The 22,402-nt window shown below is 39.6% G+C and overlaps 1 protein-coding gene across 1 annotated transcript in view; it reads right to left on the bottom strand.

Annotated features, from left to right (window-relative positions):
- Positions 1-2,042: 2,042 nt before the first annotated feature.
- The window catches only part of LOC124285539 (acid-sensing ion channel 4-A-like), a 55,557-nt gene continuing 35,197 nt past the window's right edge, over positions 2,043-22,402 (bottom strand). The window contains exons 8-9 of the mRNA XM_046721780.1: positions 2,416-2,507; positions 2,043-2,194 (exon numbers count right to left, since the gene is read on the bottom strand). Of these exons, the coding sequence (XP_046577736.1) occupies positions 2,043-2,194; positions 2,416-2,507 (244 nt within the window). The remainder of the gene's footprint in view (positions 2,195-2,415; positions 2,508-22,402) is intronic.

Here is a 22,402-nt window from a genome sequence, read left to right as displayed (position 1 = left end):
TGGCATTTGTCGAAATGGCAAATTGTACGAAGTTTACAGCATGTAATAGTTCTTAAATACGTGTGCATGTACATCTACATTTACCTGTAAATACTGATTGTCAGTACAATTAGTTGGTTTTTTTCTGTGCTCACCAATTCCGTGCGATGTCACATTTCGTACACTACTTTCGCTTTGAAGTAATAGTGCACAAGTCATTCAAATGTAGAAATATATATCATCAAACTTCTATCTTGAAACTTTCAGACTACTGATGTATTAGTAGGTTTGCTAGGCTTGAGATTGGTGCATTTTTTATATCTTCTGTAGGTGGTCAAAGAAAGTAGAAAATGTACTGTGATTCCGCATGGCCCCTGGTTTTGCTGGTGATCAATTGTCGATTTGTCGCCCGTTTCCATATTGTCTTGTTTTCTGTTGTAATATTTGTTTCTGATAGCTTGCTACTTTTAAGTCAGAATCTGTGATACATTTGTAGTTTCACTGCTTTTTACTGAGGTTCTATGGACTAAATTTATTCAATTTTGTATAAATTGTTCTAGTCAGAATACGTCTGCTATTATTTGATTCGTCCCACTTTACGTAAGACGTATCCGCTATCTCGTGCCGCTACTTTTGCTGTTGTCTGATGAGGTGGAAACAATTTAACACGGTTCTTAACATTTTCTAAATACTTGGAGCAATTAATGACAATAATACAAGCATATGCAAAGTTTATACAATATATCATTCTTTATATTGGTGTGAATGATTTTTGTGAAGGTATGGGATTGAGAGGAGGCTGTGCACATTAATGATTCTATCGCAAAGCAAATTCGATCCCAACATTTTCAAAGTGATATTTCACACCTATGTGAACGTTCCTAACCCCGTGTCAGTGTGCGGCCTCACTCGACATTCCATGAATGTCAACATTACTCAGGTTGCATAATAACTGTAGTTTTGAACAGACAAAACAATCCCTAAAACCTTGAGAAGAACTCTACTTCAAACACTCAGCCAATATGACACAAACTCCATCTGATCCGACTGTTAGAACAAGCATAAAACTAGAGTGATATACAAATCTGCACAAAATGCATGTGTTTTCACATATGGATCTGTGAGCAAGACAAATAATCTCTGACTCTGTTCTTTACAAATCCGTGCTCACGCATTCCTTGGAAGTATCCACAGACTATTAGTTATTGCAGTTTCTACAGCGTTGGCTTTCTTTGCAGACGAGGGAATGGCATTGGATAGCAAATACTATTATTCATCAAGCAGCCAACCCTCACCTATCATGAGTGAGTGAGGTAATATTTATCGTCACACGGCAATATTTCAGCCATATCGTGACGAGAACAATTTATAATTATATTAAAGATCAATAAAGTAAGAAATTAATAACATGTTGACGCAGAACAGTAAAACTACCAGTGTATCACAGATATCCATTAAAACTAGTAACTAAATCTAATATATTTGAACTATTAATGACAATACAATATAAAAACAGGCTATAGATTGCCAGCGTCTGAAGGTAGATCACCATACTAGGGACCATGGGGACTTACAGTACATTTGTTTCCTGCATGGGCCCTAGCTGGATTTACATCATCCCTTCAACCGTTAGCAACTCTAGCCATACATTTAAAAGGCACATATTCTAAGATTAAAAATACTAGAAACTTTGAATTTACTTTGAAAGTTTGTGGACTTACGTACCCTCTCAGGAGGGCAATAATTTTACAGTACTTTAGCACCCTTGAGGATCCCTCACCTATCAAATGGAATCACATCATATATATGTATTAGTCATCTATTCCAACCACACATTGCAATCAAACCAGAGGCTCCGTCAAATTGTCCTTGATCGATATTGATGCACTTAAGCTCTTAGCTGCATAACGACATCGTACCTAGTTGCACACCAGTTTCCCGACGGTAACAACACCACAATCGAAACACCGATGAAGAGAATAGCAAAAATATAATGCACAAGACAACCCTGCCCGGTCGTTAATGACAACGTCTAAATGCCTCTTAAACAACCTGCATATTCTTCATTGCTTCACAGGTTTGACATGTTTGACTTCGCTGCCGCGCTTACATCTTCTGAAGATGGACAGACAGACAAGGAGGAGGAATTCTCCGAGTTCTGTGACAGTCAAGATACTGGCTCCGAGACAGATGCCCATCTGACCCCCCAGGTTTCCTGGCAACACAAAAAACGTCAAGGTGTAGGATGAATAATAGGTTAACTGGGAAGCCTGCTTAGGAAAATCTATAAATTCTACATAAATGAATACAATAGGGAAGCAGCTGACTTAAAGAATAGGATCACACCGTCATATATTGTGGTCAGTCGTACTTCAATACTTTCCTATACTTCGTAAGAAAACCCGTTGAAATAACGAATATCATGAGTGTACTCACCAATGAGAGTCTCCGTTGTGTACTTTGGAATTTGATCTGTCGACTGTACGGTCAGGTCCTCATAGAAAAGTCTTATCTCGAGAAAGTTCTTTCTGAAATGATAGTATTTGTGTGACAGGAATGGATAGATTCATGATAAAATATTCGAAGGTGTGAAGCAAAGCGTGCTCAATTGTATTTTGATAAGGGACAACTTTTTTTCGCCGACACTGTTAAAGAATAGCAATCTCAGAACGTGGCGTGTGTCCGGTCACGATATTTACGGGACGACGCACGGAACCCATTGTGTCCCTGTTTCTCTGCAAAGTATTACACGGCTAAGTCGCTTGAGATAACAATCTGCGTCTCCTTAAGAAGGACAAGCTTCGTCCACTTTATATGATAGTATTCGTACAGCTCGTGGGGCATTATGCTTTGCAGCAACCCAGGTTTGGCAGTAGCTGTTCCAAAAACACGGGTAGTTGTCGAAAGGCAGTTATTTTGCTAGTAATTTTATATTACAGCATATACTCTGCAAAACAAAACTACAGCTTTGTCAAGCCCTAAAGATGACAATGCTTTTATCTCTATGTTTACTCTAAAAGCAAATGCTGGCAACACAATGATCTCTGGATAGAACCATATATACCCATTATTGTACAAGTCACATTTATGATGAGAATCAGCTGTCAATAAGCATAATTATTGAGAAAGTTTGTGCTGTAATTTGTTCATGTTTACAACTTTTGTGATTAAAGCGTTTCTTCATCACGCCGATGACCTGGGTTCGATTCCCCACATGAATACAATGTCTGAAGTCCATTTCTGGGTGTCCCTCGCCGTGATTGCTGGACTATTGCTAAAGGCGGCCAAAACTATTACTACTACTTCCAAAGTGAGCGACGATTCCAGAGTGGACGACTGAAGCTTCTCAGTTCTAAAATAGCCTCAAGTCGTCAGAAACGAAGGTCATAGTCAAACAAAACGAGTTATATTCCCATTGACCAAGAGAGTGCATAAAGAAGGACTGATGCCTTCAAGCCACGAGGACACACAAAATAAACCAGGTCATACAGTGACCTATGCATTGAAATCGAATACACCTTCTATTTTTTTGTGATTGCTACATTTTTGTGTGTACTCACGTGATAGATTCTTCATCCGGAGTCATAAAAATATCCATAATCATTCGAACACAGACATCTGATGGGTATTTTGAAGATGATACCTTTACATTATATGCCTCAGAATGAGCAGGGGTAGTTGACAATCACACTGTTTCGAATCGTCGCATTCTTCATCACATTTCCTGCAATGTGACCAGAAATGTCTGAATGTTTTAGCAAGCCATTGTGGAGATAGCATCGTCGCTTGTAAATTCATTGTGAAAACGGCTATAGAATTATTTTTTTTCAAAGAATATGTTCTCGTCACGATATGGCTGAGATATTGCCGATGTGACGTGAAATATTAACTCACTCACTCACTCACTCCACTCATTATTTTTCAAAGCAGAAATTTTCAGTCAAAGGGACTCACTGATATTTTTTCTAACTTTAAATGCTAATGAGTATATCCATTATCAAATCAATAAGTGACATTGAGCCATACAAATATTAAAAGAATGTGATCACGATTTCCCATTTTACCACATGCATAGCAGACAATAAATGATTCAAGCTACAGAGGGATAAACAGTACTTACCATATACCGGAGCATAGCATTTCGTGAGGGTTATAAATGGGAACAATATTGTCAATGGCTCCTAGAAACGGGCTTATAAGTGAATGAAAATTTGACGAAAAAGACACAACATTTTTAACAAGTAGATTGCATCAATAGAAAGTATATTTATGCAGGCAACATTGCTTATGTAATTAGAATCAACTTGAACAGAACAAAACGACTCAAATGAAAAGTTATAAAAGATAACTAGGCGGTTTTGTATTTGTTTGATTTAATTCATATGATTATGTGCTTACGGTTATCGGATATGGCGACACAACCACATCTGTTGTATGTTATCTTTGTCATGTTACACTCTCGAGGCAGTTTCATATGTATATGTGTCAGAAGTACTTCAGGGTGTTTGTTAAAAGGAAGGATCCAATGTATCCACACAAATTCAGAAGTTCTTGAAAGCCCGATAGGGCTGGCGGTAAATGCTTGTACTGTAACAGAATATGTCACAAAGAAAGAAGTCAAGATGGAACATAAAATGAACAAGATATATTTTATTATGTATTATTGCACATCAGGATCTCTAGCAACAGGACTGATGTGTAGAAGCCCATTCTGAATTGTCCCCGCCGTAGTATTGCTGGAGATACTGCTGAAAGCGGCGTAAAACCCAACTAACTAAAAATACAGAAACTGGCGTTTTGGAACAAAGTAATGATGAGGTACGAACACGAAAGGAAATGGATGTATGAGGGAACCGGTGACACGCCGAGGCAAAATGGGATGACAAGAAGTGTTTGCCATTTCAAACAATGCGTCAACGCCGCACCTCAATAAGAAACCAAACCCTATTCCCCATTGGAACCATTAGGAGACTTTTACAAAGACTGCTGCAACCGACTCTCGACCAGGCGACTGTGGTTAACATCCATGACAGTCTCTCGGAGGCTTATCTAGGGCGTACCGTTGATCTCTGAAGATAACAGCATTGGTTGTTTGCCTACCCGGACTGCCAGGAAGGAGAGTTCCCGCAGCAGTACGGAGTGAATACGAGGATCATGCAGGATTTTTTGCTTTTCACCATTGAAAAAATCATTGATTGTTAAAACATGGCAACCACAAGCTTGTCATCATTTGCTAAATCAACGCGTATATACTTTTACGAAAAATTATGTTCCCCCAGACCAATATCCATTCATGACCAATCATTGAATAAATCCTTAACCATGTGGAGAATATTATTCCATCTGCTAGTCAGTATTGACATGAGAGTACTGAAAGAAATATAATTGCGTTTCATTCCCCACTCCCTTTCTTGTGATATATCATGGTAAGTACCTTCATTCCAGATGAGAGTTGAGAACCGCTTACATAGTTGAAGTCTGATCGATATTCACATAAATGAGAGAAGATTGTTATCTGAACCAGCTACACTTTTTGTGCTACATCAGGGGGCATTCCAGTTAGAGAAGTGGCACAGAAACTTAAGGTGAGTAAACACAGACTGTGCATCGCCGACCAGCGTAGTTTGCATATATGCAACACCATCTCATCGCGCTGCTATAAGCCATATCATCTGGGTTCTGTATACTTTTCCACCAGCCCGAAAAGTGAGCTGGACTCCTCTCAGAAAGATAGGCCGATTAAATTTTAGGGTTGCTCCAGTTCCACGGGTGTTTTGAATTTACCCAACGCACTGACTTGTTCTTTACGGGAATTTCCTCAAGATGCTGGATCAAAGCTGCTTTCTCTTGCTTTGGTCCAGCTTATACGGACTCTGATTGCAGAAGGTAACAGCGAGCGCTTCCTCAAAAGGACATCGACCTTTGTGTTGGTGATAACACCGGATATCTATGAAGTATTCCATCAGCTCCTTTGTTATGTTGCTTAATGCCGGACACCTTTCAGCCATGTTTTTCAATATGGCGGGCGATGGGTTTTGTTCGGCGTATTAACTGGTACGTGCGACCATAGGCGCTGCTGGTGCATTCGCCGGTGAGTGTATTATTGGTATATTGCCGCTTTAACAATATTCCAGCAACATCACGTCGAAGGGAACACTAGAAATGGACTTCTGCGCTCTTGCACCATACAATCCGAACCCTGTCTTCAGTGGCATTCGCGAACACATTCACCTCTTACCAACCCACAGCTCCATAAACAATCCCAAAACACACAAGGGGATAGTGCCTCTATGCATATTTTTTCTGCGGTAGGTATGATATATGATACCTAGCGGCAAATGACATCTAAGAGCGTCATCTTATAAGACTGTACCATTAATATATTACAACTGGGACCGCCTCCGTGGTGTGAGTGGTTAGAGCGTCCCGCCCTGGAGCGGAAGGTCGCGGAGTTCGATCCCCGAAACGCGTCATACCAACAAAGACGTTAAAATATGGTACTTGTTGGTCCCTGCCTGGCGCTCGGCATTAATGGGTACAACAAAGGACTGGTCGGCTCGGAGTCAGTATAATGTGTCTGAGTGGGGTATTCGTATGCTTCACTGCGGCATGGTATCTCAGTGGGCTAGCACTATAAAACCAGCTTAAGTCTGGGCTAGTACAAGCAGCCGCACACACACGCATGCACGTCGTCGCTATAGGCAGAAATATTCTCAAGCACGACGATTAAACCGAATTTCACCTCACCTATTACAGCACAGTATCGGGTCGTCAATCAGAGCATCATCAGTTGATACAGTCCCAGCAACACGTTTTCTTTTTAGTGGCATAACATAGCTTGCTACACAGGAAATATGAACAGATGACTTTAATCTAATCTTCCATCTTTGTCACTGTTCCCAGTAATCTATCCACTTTTGTCAGGAAAGCGCACTTGCTCATTCTCGGCTTGGGAAGCTATATTTCGTCAGATAAAGGAGTTCTACTGTTTGGATTTTTCATAGACCTGCTTTTTAGCGTTTCATTAACAGAATTACAAAGTCCAATACAACCTAAAATCAAGCAAATCCCAGAAATTCAGCTTCATATAAATACATTTATCCTTAATATATAAATGGGTCCAGCTTTGTAAATGTTAAAGATCTTTCCAAATGGTTCCTGTGAGCCCGAGATATCAAACCTTCAACTATGCAAATGCTAATTTACCCAGGACCCAGGGAATGATTTAGCCATATATAACTCGATGAGCTTGTGTTTGCATTACATGGCAAAGGACTAATTGAGTTTACATTGTATCTTTTTATCTCAAAGGATTACATGTACGATTCATATAATATGAGTTTTGGACCGGGTTATCATATTGTAACTAGAACATATTTCAGCTGATACCTTTAGTCATTCAGTGGCTAATGCTGATGGAGGTAACTCAATCCTGCCGCCATTGACTGCAACGCGAATGATGATCCATAGTATGTTCACTATGTAGTTACAATTTCCCTATGCTCCGAGCCGTAAACGTTCTGTCTTCTCTAAGCACTGTAAAGGAGGAATTTATATCGTTTCCCATTGATGATGCGCTTTTAGACACTTATCATGCTGATGTAAATTAACAAAACCACTATTACCACTTTCACTGTCAATCACTAACGGTGACTGCAACGCCAGTTAACCATGGTATGATCATTATACTATTCTTCCATACTCACCATCGTAGTCTGTAGTTATGTCCGGGGGTGAGTTTATTGGCTCCATGAAATCCCGTATTCTGTGTGGAAATCCAGATCAACAGACTTCTTATATTGTCCGGTAGATGAAGATTCATCTGTCAGGCAGCTTTCTTGTCGAAGTTGTGATCTTTGAAACGCATTGTTACAACCGAATGCTGGACACTCACACCGCTTGGCTGTGAGATCGTGAATGTCAGCGTAACGGTGCTGCCGCTATGGCAATCTACCAATCAATTTTGCATTGTTTACCTTCTGCTTTTGTGCTATTTAGTCAGTGATTTTTCCAAACGGGATTGGGGGACTTAGTTGATATCATGGTTCCTTATGCTTTTGTTTGAGTACTCTACACACATTACACATGAGCAAAGTAAAGCTTGATCAAAGGATACTGACGCTATTTCCACATCTGAAGGAAGCTCTTATTTTCTGATTGACGGACCTTTAGAATGTATAACGTTCCTACGAACTGGTACGCCAGTATGATCTTTGTACTCCTTTGCTTATGCACCAGCAATTCGCTGCACTGCGGTACCCAGAAGAATATTTCACTCTTTTTCCAGTAACATACTGCTGTCTGCGAAGCCCTGGTACTAACATTTTATTTATATTAGGGTTTACACTTCCTTTGTAAAGTAAAAATCATGAAGTATTGAGTTTTGGTCGAAGACCCAATCCGGAATTTGCATGCACGCACTATCAGAAGGAGGCGCCACATCAACAGCATAGCATATCGGCGATCTGAATCACTCAGCCACAAGAGGCATCCCACAAAATATGGAAGTCCGGCAAGTTATGGTCCAGACTATGACTTACGTGTGAAGTAGCCCTCTAACAGAGTGTTGATTGATCTGTAATGGCCATTAGCTATGGATGCATACGTTTGCCTGTTGAGATTTGCCAAACGTATGATGAAAGCCATAATTCGGATAACATTTTGCAAAGTTAAGAAATTACCAATTCCACAACAACTTTTTGTGAAAGTTGAAATCCTTTCAAGTTTCAAATTGACCCTCTCTATGAGTGGGCCACACAAAGTCAGCGATCTAACCCGAAATTAGCCACCGAGGGTTTGTACACCAACGCCGGACATTTGTGAATGCCTGGGCCGGATGAGTTCGTTAGATAACTTGGTATCATTTGCCTCCAGATGGCTGATGATTGTTCTTGCGGTGTAATTACACTTAAAGAACATTACTGCAAAATTGTAACACATCTGTGTCGCATTACATAGAAGTTTTACTAAGAAACTAGTACCTAAAATTTATGAACAATCATTTTATTGTATTTACGGAGTACAATAGCGCGCTGACTATCGAGCCTTTGCATCTACAGTGCGGCTTGTAAATGGTACCCATGCGTTGAGTATAATCCGTTTCTTCTATGCTCAACAATTCTAAGGCAATATCACTGTATTTCACCTCTTTGATAGGGAACTCACAATCGATGGAGTCAAATTAAATAAAAGAAATATATATCGCAATTTAAATTTCAACTTCTACTGATGTATTAGTAGGTTTGTCTTCATAAAGGTAATTGCAACGATATTGTATTTCAGTTTGTTTTGTTTAATGTTTGTTTAAAGATCCTGAATTTTTTGCCTTGGGTCTTTTCAAACTCCCCTTTACGTCGAGGCTGATGAGCCATCTTTTTGAAACTAACTATGAATCAAACTATTTTTTTAAGATAAATCCACGAAAGCACATTCCTATTAAGCTCAAACCACTGTATAGCACGGTGTTAATCCTCTGCAATGAAATCTCCTTTAATTCCGCTTATAGGAATAGAATCAATCCTTTAATTTCTACTGCTGATATTGAACCAAAAGAGCAGTATATCCTTTGAGTCTGCTTCTTCTCTTCGCTGGCAATTATGGCAAAGACTTACGGGTAGACCATTTACTGGCCAAATTCAAGAAATCAGGAAATATATGAATTACAGTACATGCAATGATTTAATCAGTAAATGTACGCCTACAGATCCGTTTCTACAGGATACAATGATGAGGTGGCCCGATTGCATGCACTAGATGTATTTGTCAGAGCAAAGCAAGTGCCATGATATTAACAGCTCTTACATATATCATTAAGCACTTTCCCAAAATATAAGCCGGTATATGTGGGGTTTTACTAACGTGCCTTCACAGAATATATCCTTAAAGACAACCACTTTCCAGTCGAAATAATTTAAGATTATATAATGATGTTACTAAATGACCACTACTACATCATTATATTGGCGTCTAATGCAGCAGTCAATAAGTCTAGCAACATCTGATTTCATACACTTATTACTAGCCGGCCTATTAGGTGTTGGCATAGATATCTTTACTATAATAATATAAATGTCTTATACCTCCTTAGGCTGTCGCTAAATTTTAAGGGGGCCATTTTAAGATGATGCCATGATGTCACGCATTCATTTGGGGTATCCACAAAGAATCTATTTAGTTCCTGCATTCTCTACGACATTAGTTTTCTTTGCAAACGAAGAACGAGAACGACAGTGTATAGCAACGTAACATATACCCTCATTTATCCAAACAGTCAGCCATTACCGTTAACAGCTGGAATGACATCGTATATCTATTGTAACCACTTATTGTATTACAATCAGACCCTTGGCTCCATCAATTCTAATGTATCACTCTAACAATCTTCACTAAGTTATTTTTGTAACTTCATAATATCTTGTCGCACATTACTTGCTCGACAGTAACAACAACATAATCAGAGACATGTTTAAAATGTGTAATATGCAAGGCAACCCAGTTCGGTTTATCTAAATCCACAAACTAACTACTTGCATATTCTTCAGCCCTACAGCGGTTTGATTTGTTTGACTGAAGACGGACAGACAGAAAATGAGGAGGACTCTCCAAGTTCTGTGAGTCCGCTCCGGGACAGATCCCATCTGACCTCCCACGTTTCCCGGCCACAAAAGAAACGCCGACGTGTAGGTTTAAAAATACATTGCTAAGGAAACCCACTTAGGAATATCTATGCTGCACACATGAATGAAGATAATAGGCATACATTGGTTGCATACCGTCTAAACACAGCTACCTTATGTATGCAATACTCAAAGAACTGTATTACACTATCATATATTGTAGTCAGTTATACTTCTCACTACTCTTACTTGACTGATATAATTTTGTAAGAAATTCGTCGGAAATACTGAACGTCCTGATTGAGCTTATCTCACCTATTAGCAACTCCGTTGTGTGTTTTGGATATTGCTCTGTTGACTGGACAATCGGACGAACAGGACAAGAACCCGCATTATGTGGCGGGCTGATGTAATTGGTCTTTGTTTGTTTTCTAATTCCAAAGAGCAAGGTTAAATACGTACACGGGGACTATACTGACTGCCTTGATTCCCTCTTTCTTTGAAGAGTATCATATGGTTACGCCGCTGTGTCTCGCTATGAAAGAGCAAGCTACATCCATTTTATCTAATATTGTTTGTATGCGCTTCTCTTTCGTAGGACATTAGGATTCCCCAGCTTTTCGCAGGTCGGACAGCCAACGTCGCGCTAGTTATATAAGGCTCATGAGGAAATGGCTCTGCAAACATTCAATGTACTCTCTGCATTTCTGTAGGAATTCTCCTCGGCTGCTGTAGACACCCACCGATAAGGCATGGATGAATATGTTTACGCAATCCATTCCACGCATAGAATACTATAGTCCAATACAACGTTTTCTCTCTATTACTGTGTACCACGTACGGCTGAAACCTCTCTTCAGAATTTCTGTAAATATATAGAAGTTAAGCATTTTTAAGATAGATAAAACACCTTGTGAGATGGTTGTTTAAAACAAACAGTATACGAAACACCATTCATCAAACAAATGCTTAACATCTCTTTTTGGGTCCATGCGGATCTGTTTCCACCAGTCAAATAACTCTCTCGAAAGGTGGGATGATTAAGTACAGGGTGCTCCAGTTTAAATGTCATCCGAATCCATCTAACACACTGACATTCTTGAGGAATTCCTCAAGATGAATATCGCTGCTCTTGCTTTTGCCACGTTATACGGACTCTGATTGCAGAAGGTGACTTAATGGTGGAAAGGCACTTCCTCAAGGACTTCGACCTTGAAGCCAGTGATCCCGCATCTGTAGTAGGGTATCTGTAGTAATTCCATCAGCTCCTCTGTTATAAGTTGTGGTGGATATGCAGTGACATCACCAGGACCGCAACTGTCCATGTTACACTGCAGTATATGTTTTCTGTATGTGGCTGTATAGGCTGGAGTATTTAAAGTGAAATCGTGTTTCAAAGTGCAACCCAACATGCACCACCCCTAATACACACACAAGGTAACAGATATTTTATTATCATAGTCACTCGGATCTGTAAATATGACATCTCCGACGCACAGTACCTAATCCATCATACCGCTGTAATTTATCAATGACTGAATATATTGAGGGCCAGTTCCCGTGGGTTTTGTAGATCACTAGGTATCTGTAGTAGCCAATCAGCTCCTTCATGAGTTGTAGGACATGCACATTATATCGCTAGGACTGCAACTGTCAATGTGACACTGTAATGTATGTAATAGTCTTTACTGGTTTATGTTAAGTCAAATACGTCACTAGAATATATAGAGGATATTATGATATGAGTGCCCATGTCAAACTATGTTTACGGACACGAGGGCCTAACTGTTGGTATTTCCCGAGCGAGACATTGGCACGAATATAATATTCTGTTTATTATCGAAGTCGAAATTGAGGAAAATATACCCAAATCTACTTTCAAACATAGGTTGGCTACCCGCCATCGCTACATGGTAGAACGCAACAAACACAGAAGAAATGGTGACGTCATAACATTGTTCATGACGTAACGTCACCATGACAAAGGGATTTTTTGCCGTGAGTATCGTACATGAAAAATATGAACCCCGATATGTTTGCCCCTCGTTGGTAATAAATACCACCTAATATACTCTTTGTTGATTGATATTTCATCATCAGAGAGCTGTAACTATCATATCATTGCCTGTTCTCATGATGCGGAAATAGAACAATATTACATGATAGTTTCACAAACAAGCTTTTCCGTCATCGATCCTAAAACGTCAGAATTCAGGTCCTGTTGTGAACAGAGATTTCAGGACCATATGTGTCTTATTTATGTTTTTGTCCTCTTATTCCTATTTCGAGTTACTTAATCATTCATCGTTCTGAATTTGAACCCAAACGGACTGTAATAGCAGATATAGAAACACTAGGTGACTCTCTATTTAGCATCTCATACCTGATGCTGGATATACTCTTTTCTCAGTGGAAGCCAAAATACCAAGTCTGACCCGGTCTCCAAAATCCAATTTCTGGGCCTCACTAGCCTGCTCCTTTTTTGTGCTCAGTTCCAGCTCCACTCTCAATATTCTTCTTAACCCTGTACACAGTTGAAAGATGAGTGTCTGCTCTCTCTGACAGTGTATGGACAGCATTGATAACCTCATTGTACAACAACAACCATTTTGGACATTGGAAAATGTCGTTTGCTTAAAATACAGGGACGGTAGCTCTAAATCTGACATGTCTTGTAAGGTCTCTCGTGCGCCTAGTTGGTAGCCAGAGTTGTATGATCCCCAGGGAGTTGAGATTGAACAAGAGAGAAAACAAAGCGCCTTTGAGCAGTTGTACTGGATATCGACGCTATATGTATGTATGTATGTATGTATGTATGTATGTATGTATGTATGTATGTATGTATGTATGTATGTATGTATGTATGTATGTATGTATGTATGTATGTATGTATGTAAGAAGAGTTGCCTCCCTTACACTGATAGCAGATTTCATTATCATAGGTGCTCCTGAATAAACCTTGGAGTTAAAACTGGGATGAGAAATTCTCAATATGTACGAACCGAACTATATATCAGCGTGCATATCTATTCTATTTTTGGGACAAGTGTTTATATGAGTCTTTTGTAAAACAAATGTTTGTTTATTTTACAACTATAGTGTCCTATGTGTCTGTGGCCGCTTTGTCAACGGGTCTGAACCGTTGTGTTCCTCATAATAACAAAGAAGCCAGTATCCATAAAACTCTTTTCCTTAAAATGAAACAAGGTAAATCTGTGGCAAATTAAGTGTAGTATCACAAAGTATTTCCCTTTTATTAAATATAGCCTATATTAGTGAAAGAGTATATCTAAACTGTACTCGAGTTGGGTATGAAACCTTAAACTATCCAATGTGTTCCCCAGAGTGAGTGAGTGAGTTAATATTTAACGTCACATCGGCAATATTTCAGCCATATCGTGACGAGAACATTTGATATTGAAAAACAATGTATATATATAGATATTATAAAAACCTGCCGACGAAGGACAGTAAAGCAACTAGAGTATCACAGATATATATGTAAAACTAGTAATTGAATCTAAAACATTTTAATTATAGGGGGCAACACAATATAAAAATGGGCTATAGATCGCCAACAACTGAAGGTAGATCACCATACTAGGAGCCATGGGGACTTACATTACTTTTGCTACCTGCATGGACCCTAGCTGGATTTACACCATCCCTTCAGCTGTTGGCGTTTATACTGAGATTTAGCCATACATTAAAAGGACAAATATACTACGATTAAAAACCTGGTAGGCTGAAATTTACTAGAAATGTTTTGGGACTTACGTACCCTCTCAGGAGGACAATAATTTTACAATACTTCAACCCCCTTTGAGGGTACAGCCACTAACAATCTAAGTTATTAATCAAGTCTACCAATAATTAAAATACAAATATGTACACAGCATATTATTCAAAATTCATTCATTAAGTCAATTTCGTTTAAAAAACCAAGAATTAAATGAGAATGAACAGTAGTAAAAAGATCCTTAACTGTTTTCACATTGAAGTATTTATCCCTTATGATGGAGAATTCAACACAATCAAGCAGGACATGCTTGACCGTGGTTCTCTCATCACAAGGGATACAAAACGGAGGATCCTCACCTTTCAATAGGTACGCATGCGTGTATCTAGTGTGGCCAATACGACATCGTCGCATGATGACCTCTTCAAATCTGGACTGACAACCCAAGTAAGTGTGACCGATATAGGGTTTTATTTCATGTAGTTTATTAATACTTACTTGGGTGTCCCACTTCTTCTGCATCAGATAGCGGATGTAAGTTCTAATGCTAGCTTTATAATCGGAGTATGGAATTAGAAGTGGTGTCACAGATTTGTTGAGTGCTGCCTTGGCAGCAAGATCAGCCATGGTATTCCCAGAAATGCCAACGTGGCTGGGTAACCAACAAAAGACGATGTCGCACTGGCCAGTAGCAAGCTCATTATACAATTCAATAATTTCTAATAAAAGTGGATGTTTACAAGAAATATTTTTAATAGCCTGAAGACATGAAAGGAATCGGAAAAGATTATGTACTGTTTATGTTTAGGATGTCGTTGAATATATTTAAGAGCCGTTAATATGGCGTTTGCTTCTGCTGTAAAAATGGAGCTGTTACCTGGTATTCTAGAAGATATTGTTCGGGATCCAATGACAGTGGCACATGCCACTGCGCCACCGTCCTTGGACCCATCTGTAAATAAGGATTTGTATGTATTATATTTATTTCTTAATTGACTAAATTCTTGTTTATACTGTAATTCATTTGTTTCTGATTTTTTAAATGTAGTTAATGTTAGGTCAACCTGTGGCCTAACCAATTATGAGTGGAGAAGAAAGAAGACGGGAAGGAGATATAGTTTCAAGATCAATGCCGGCAGCAAAAATAAACGGTTGAATTCTGTTGCCCAGAGAGGCGGAACAAGAGAAGGTTTCCTATTGTATAGATCCTCATAGGGGATCGAAGACACAAGTAAATGCAGGGTTAGATTTGTTAGAGTATAGTTTTGTAGTATATTGTAAAGATAATTTTATACGTCGTTGTGTAGAGATGGCTCATCTGCTTCGACGTAGAGACTGTCAACAGGAGAAGTTCTAAAGATCCCAGACAAAGTCTGAGACCTTGGTGATGGATAGAATCTAATATTTTAAGGTTGCTTTTACAGGCTCCTCCATATACAATGGAGCCATAATCAAGTTTGGAGCGAATGGTGATCTGTATAAGTGAAGTAGGGTAGTTTGATCCCTCCCATTTTGAATTGGAAACAACTTTTAACAAGTCGAGGGCCTTCAGACATTTAGCCTTTAGTGATTTAATATCACGCGCTTAAAAAACGTCAAGTGGGAATCAAAAATAAGACCAGAAACTTAGCCTCCTTTACAACTTTGATAGGTGTGCCGTTTAGAAATAGTTCAGGGTCTTTATGTGGTTTGTATTTTACGGCAAAAATGTATGCAATTAGTTTTGGACTTAGAAAATTTAAAACCATTCTCTAGACACCATTTATTTATTTTGTTTGACATAACTGCATTTGCCGTTCAATAGTATGCATATTTTGCCACGACAAGAAATATTAAAATCATCCACAAAAAGAGATCCATCAATTGAATCATTTAAAACCTTTGACAAACTGTTGATTTTGACACTAAATAAAGTCACAGACAAAATACTACCTTGTGGGACACCCTGATCCTGATTGTAATGATCAGACAGGGTAGAACCCACACGAACTTGAAATTGCCTGTCCGTTAAAAACTGTGATATAAAAAGAGGCAAACGGCCTCTCAATCCAAAATCGTGTAAATCTCTTAAAATACCATGTTTCCATGTGGTGTCATATGCTTTTTCTAAATCGAAAAGATCGACTGCATGTTGTTTTTAATAATGGCATTTTTAATAAAAAGGATTCTAAACGCACTAAATGATCGATAGTACTTCTGTTTTACGGAAACCACATTGAATGTCTGTTATAAGGTTATTAGTTTCCAAGTACCACACAAGTCGATTATTTATCATGCGTTCCATGGTCTTGCAGACGCAGCTAGTTAACGAGATTGGCCTATAATTCGAAGGATCAGTATGATCACGTCCAGGTTTAGGGATGGGTACAATGATAGCATCGCGCCATGAAGAAGGAAATTGTCCAGAAGTCCAAATATCATCAAAAATGTTTAAAAGGGTTTCTAAGCATGAATCCGGTAAGTGTTTCAGGAGCTGATAATGTATGTTATCAGCACCTGTAACGTATCATGAAGAAGCTTGATCAAAGAGCAGTATGAAGCTCATGAATAGAAAATAGTTCATTGTAATCTTCCCATTATCTGAAATGAAATTAATAGTTTTCTTTTCCTGTTGTTTTTATAATTTTGGAATTGAGGTAAATAATTCGATGAGGAAGAGTGTTTGGCCAAAAAGTTTCTCCAAGTTTATTTGCAATATCAGATTGACTAGTTAATAATTCGTCTCCATCTTTAAGATGCTTAATGCTAGATTTAGAACCCTTACCTTTTATTTTCTGGATCATATTCCATACTTTTGAAATCGGCGTTCGTGAATTTATTTGTGATACATAATTTCGCCAGGATTGACGTTTGTTTTGCTTGAAGGTACGCCGTGCCTTAGCATTTAAAATTTTAAATGTATTCAAATTATGGACCATAGGATGGCGACGGAAATAATTCTCAGCTTTCTTCCGTGCCTTCCTAGCCTGTTTGCACTCATTGTTGAACCATGGTTTTCGTATGTGTGGAATTGCAGAGGATTTGGGGATACACTCATCAGCAATATTAATTAGTTCATCAGAGAAATCTTTTATAGGATCAGTACATTCTATAAAGAGTTCGGGTTTAAGTCTGCTACAACACAGAGCTTGGTACAAAGGCCAGTTAGCTTTTTTAAAGTTCCATCTCGAATATGGAGCAATATCAGATGGGTTTACAGGTTTTAGTATAGTAGGAAAATGGTCACTTCCACATAGGTCATCATGGACTGACCATTCAAATTCATTAAGTAATTCTGAAGTCGTGATTGATAAGTCGAGAGCAGAATAGGTTCCTGTACCAGGGTGTAAATACGTGTTGGGACCATCATTATAAATACATAAATCATTGTCTGAACAAAACTCCTCCAGTAGTTTACCTTTAGCGTTTGTATTTATGCTACCCCAGAGTGGGTTGTGGCCATTTAAGTCCCCCATAATAATACAGGGTTTAGGGAGTTGGTCATACAGAGTTTGAAGATCAGTCTTCTGAATGACTGAAGACGGTGAGATATACAAAGAGCATAATGTAAATGCAACGTGTAATAAAGTGAGTCGCACTGCAACTGCTTGAAGATTAGAAGTAAGTGTAATAGGGCTATGGATAACATTCTGTTTGACTAGGATTGAAGAACCTCCAGTGGCCCTGTCACCTGGAGTGAGAAATAATGATAAGCATTGAAATGACGTAGGTCAAAAAAGATCCGTCTGCTTTAAATAAGTCTCCTGTAGACAAAATGCTGATGGCATACAATCCTGGACTAATAACTGTAACTCATTGTAATTATGCCGTAGTCCTCTACAATTCCACTGTACGATGGTGTTGGAAGAAACTATCTTTTCGGGGATTTACTGGGGATCTACCCGCACTGTTTTGGAGGGCGACAAGCTTCGTGCCCTAGATTGGACCTTTTCGGACACGTCCATATCCTCAAGTGATCCGTATTTGTTGTAAAAGTTTGATTTTATTTTCAGACCCTTTTGGGGCTCTGCCACTTGCTTTTGTGAAGAATCAGGCTTAGGTTTATTTTTTCCTCTAGGAACTTGTTGTACATTAGACAAAGATTGAGACTTTGTGGGTGGCTGTGATGATGAACTATGCACAGAGGCTGACTTTGACTGACTTTGTGAATTGCCAGGAAGTGGCTCAGCAGTCTGAGTAGATATTGCAGGTGAGACAATCTGTGGAGAATCGGTGTTCACCCAAGTCAAGTTGGTTTGGGAACCTAAAGAAGATTTAGAAACTTTAGTGGATGGCTCAGACGGTGTTTTGGTTTTTGAAGCATATGTTTCCTTTGGGTCAGATCTTTGAACAAGTTGTTTTGCTTCGGCAAAACTAATGTTTTCAGTAAATTTAATCCTGTTAATTTCCATCTGGTGCTTCCAAATTGGACTCTCTTTAGAGAAAGAGGAATGATCTCCTGAACAATTGGTGCATTTCTTGTAATCACTGTTACAATCTTCTGTTGTGTGGGTCTTCTCACCGCAGTGAGCACACACAACAGACAATGTCTGAGTACTTACACCATGACCATACTTTTGGCATTTGAAACATCTCAGTGGATTCGGAATATACGTTTCCACTTTGATGTGACAATAGCCAGCCTTGATTGACTTTGGAGCAGTAGGAGTAGAAAATGAAAACAAGTAAGTGTTTGTTTGTTGGATCTGGTTGTATTTTCGGGTAGTGAAACGTTTGACGAATAACACACCTTGGTCCTTCATCTCAGAGGCAATATCAATTTCCATCATATCAGCAAAAAGTCTATCACGGTCTCTCACAATGCCCTTGCTGGTGTTAAGTGTTCGGTGGGCAGAGACTGATACTGGAATGCCGACAAATGATTTAGTTGAAAGGAGGTTGTTTGCCTGGTGCCTCTTAGTGCATTCAACAAGTAAAGAACCAGAACGTAAACGTTTAACATTTCTCACATCTCCTGCAATGCCTTGTATGCCTTTAGATACGGCAAAGGGTTCAGCTTTAATGGAGTATTGTCAGTGGTCTCAATTACAATAAATCGTGGCCAGTAATCAATAGAGGTGGACAGTCTTTGGTTGTTAACATCAGGATCAGTAGTATCAAGAAGGAAGCTTTGATTGTTTGAGGGGTTCGTAAGCCATGGTAAGGTTATAGTGTTTCGTCATCCGAGCTCCCCACCCACCACGAGGAGTATCACAAGGACAATGCTAAAAGCAGGCGGGTCTCCAGCCTGCAGCACCAAGATACCCGGATGATATACGCACGCAGAATAATACAAAAGTAATTATTCCACCTGATTGGCCCATGAGCCACCGCCTTCTGGGCATACGACTCTAGGCAAAACATGAAAGTGTATATTTGAAATTCTAATTCCTAAAAAATCGCCAAGACTTAAAAAAGAGTAAGTTACAATTTTCAAAATTTTGTGCAACATTCCATAATGTAATCAATGCACAGGGCTTGGCGTGACCAGCCGATTGGTTGAACCGGGCCCATTCAACCACCCGTCTAGGTGAAGTTAGGGCCGAAGTGGTGTGTTGGGCAAAGGAACACTGTTCCTGGAACCAGTGCCCTCAACCACCAGACTCCCTTCCTCCACCGACACAGGGGCGCAACCCACGGCAAACGGGTTGGTGGACCAAAATATCCCCCCCGGGTCCACAACGAGGGGTTGAAAGGCGCTTAGCGTGACCCAGCACCCACCACGAGGAGGTGGCCTTTCATGGGTGCCTGTTCCCCAGAATGCTGACCAATCATTTACCCATGAGAATAAGCAAACTGCCTATGTAGTGCGATGACATTTTTGCATTACATTACGAAGGGACCGATTTAGTTTGCATGGTATGGCTATCTCAGTGTGTATATACACGATGCATGTAATAACACGGTCAAAGGACATTTTATATGGTTGGTCATTACACTTCCTTCGATACTTAAGGGACTATTTATAACTAATGCTGTTTGATGTGACACATGCTAGATATCCATGTCATGTTCAATATATGAATCTTCTACTCACCGTCGTAGTCTGTAGTTATGTCCAGGAGTGAGTTTGTTAGCTGCAAGGAATCCAGTATTCTGTGTAAAATCAGTAAACAGACTTCCTGTATTGTCAGTTGATGAAGGTTCATCTGTCCAGGCAATTTTCCTGCCTGAAGTTGCGACTTTGCTGACGTTGTTACAAACAGATACTGGACACTCACACCGGTCGGCGGTCAGATCGAGAATGTCCGCATACTGGGGCTGCTGCTCTTGACATAGATGTAGCTATCGACTGAGCGTTAGTTACCTTTGATTTGTGTCTTATAAAAGTGATATTTCTTAATGGGTTGGGAGCTTTTGTCACTGTCGTGTTTCATATGCCATTGTCTGAGTACTCTGCCCGTAGCAAATCACGATAATGATGTGATCAAAGGCTGGTAAAATATTTTCATCTGAAATGGGCAACGTTCCCATTTGTCAGGAGTCAGACATTGATTTCCGAAAACAGTAACCCAGTAGAATACAGAAATGCAAACATATATTGAACTAGTGTAATTAATGGATAAGAGAATGGATTCTGGCTGTCAGTCAACAAAACATATATTATAGAGGTACTGCAAGTACAACCAAGACTGGCGTCAGCCATGTGTAATAACAAAAGAAACGTTGAGTTGACTTGACCAATAACTAGTCATGTCACAGCAGTAGGTGAAACATTCCTTATAAGGTTTTATTTTGTCCGAAAAACATCAAGGGGACCTTGGGGACTCCTCGGGTAATACCTGGCCCGGGCTGGATTATGTAGTATGTGGCTTTCATGATCTCTGACTCTGTCTAATGTGTGAGTGGTCATTACATTCTGATGTCCTTTGACGTAAGAGGTAGCCACGGTACGTACCTGATAATGGTTCCTCTGCTTTGTTCACCATACCTTAATTTATGCACACACCACGATTGATATACGTGAAATGTGATATTGTGCTGTATAAGAACTGAAAAAAAAACCCTTAAATGGTAGCCATTATTTTTATCAATCGGTACACAATGTCAAGCCTGTAGAAAGAAGCTGTAACAAACAATATGTTATCGTGTACCTATGATGCTACCGCAACAAGAGTCGCCTTCTTGCGAAGTAAGGTAAGATACTCGCTGAAACCAACGTGTATTGAACCAAATCAAGTTATCAAAATGCTGTTTTGTTTTGCCAGGTCTTTGCAGTGCAAAGTAATGACGAGACAATTTGCGTAGAAATTCTAGCAATCAACGATGGTATTAAGTAATGTACATGAGACAAGATTCATGCTGGATTCTGTGGAAAGTCGTTCACGGGTGCCCAACGAACGTCATTCGGAAGGCAACAAGGCATATCTGTAATAATATAGGGTGGGATGGCAATAACGACCAGAACGTCACTGCATGTTGTCTGTGGACGGGTATGGGGACATTTCTGTTGAGATAACCAGTTGGGACCCTGTAGGTCGGAAGACCGTATCGAATTAGGAAGCCTGTTTGTCGTGGGCTCTGTCCCCGTGATGGGAGAGGAAGGATTGATGGCGCAGGAAAAAAACACATTGACCATAACGTCGCATTGACAGAAGGAAGAACGGGTCCTCACACGACTGTTCTTGCCACGCCCAAATCTGCATGCCCACACACATTTGGTATTTATATAAAACAAATCTTTCAAGTTGGCATTCGGAAAGTCAAAACGATCTTTTCTAAACTGTCGATTAATTAAGCGTAATTAGAGTCCAAGATCGGCCCCTTCTATCGATGTCATTTTCTTATTCTCTCCGTCCAAAATTGATGGTCGTGGCCCGAACCCGTGTGACAGATTATTTGGTAGATTACCAGAGGCGATCCGGGTTGGAATTGGTTTTGAGCAACCTATGCTTGTCCTAAGAGGCGACTCGGATGGTCAGACTCGTTGACTTGGTTTATAAATATCCCTGGGTTGTCTGGCCCAGACTATATTATTTACAAACCCCCGCCATATGGCTGGAATAATGCTGAGTGCGGCGTTAAACAAACAAAATAAAGACCATAGAACTTATCAGTCGCGTAAATGTTATTGCTGTTCCCTACTGAT

The sequence above is a fragment of the Haliotis rubra genome, unplaced genomic scaffold (genome assembly GCF_003918875.1).
Source record: "Haliotis rubra isolate DU_JTF1 unplaced genomic scaffold, ASM391887v1 Scf362, whole genome shotgun sequence".
NCBI lineage: Eukaryota > Metazoa > Mollusca > Gastropoda > Lepetellida > Haliotidae > Haliotis > Haliotis rubra.
This window is presented reverse-complemented; position numbering and strand designations above follow the sequence as displayed.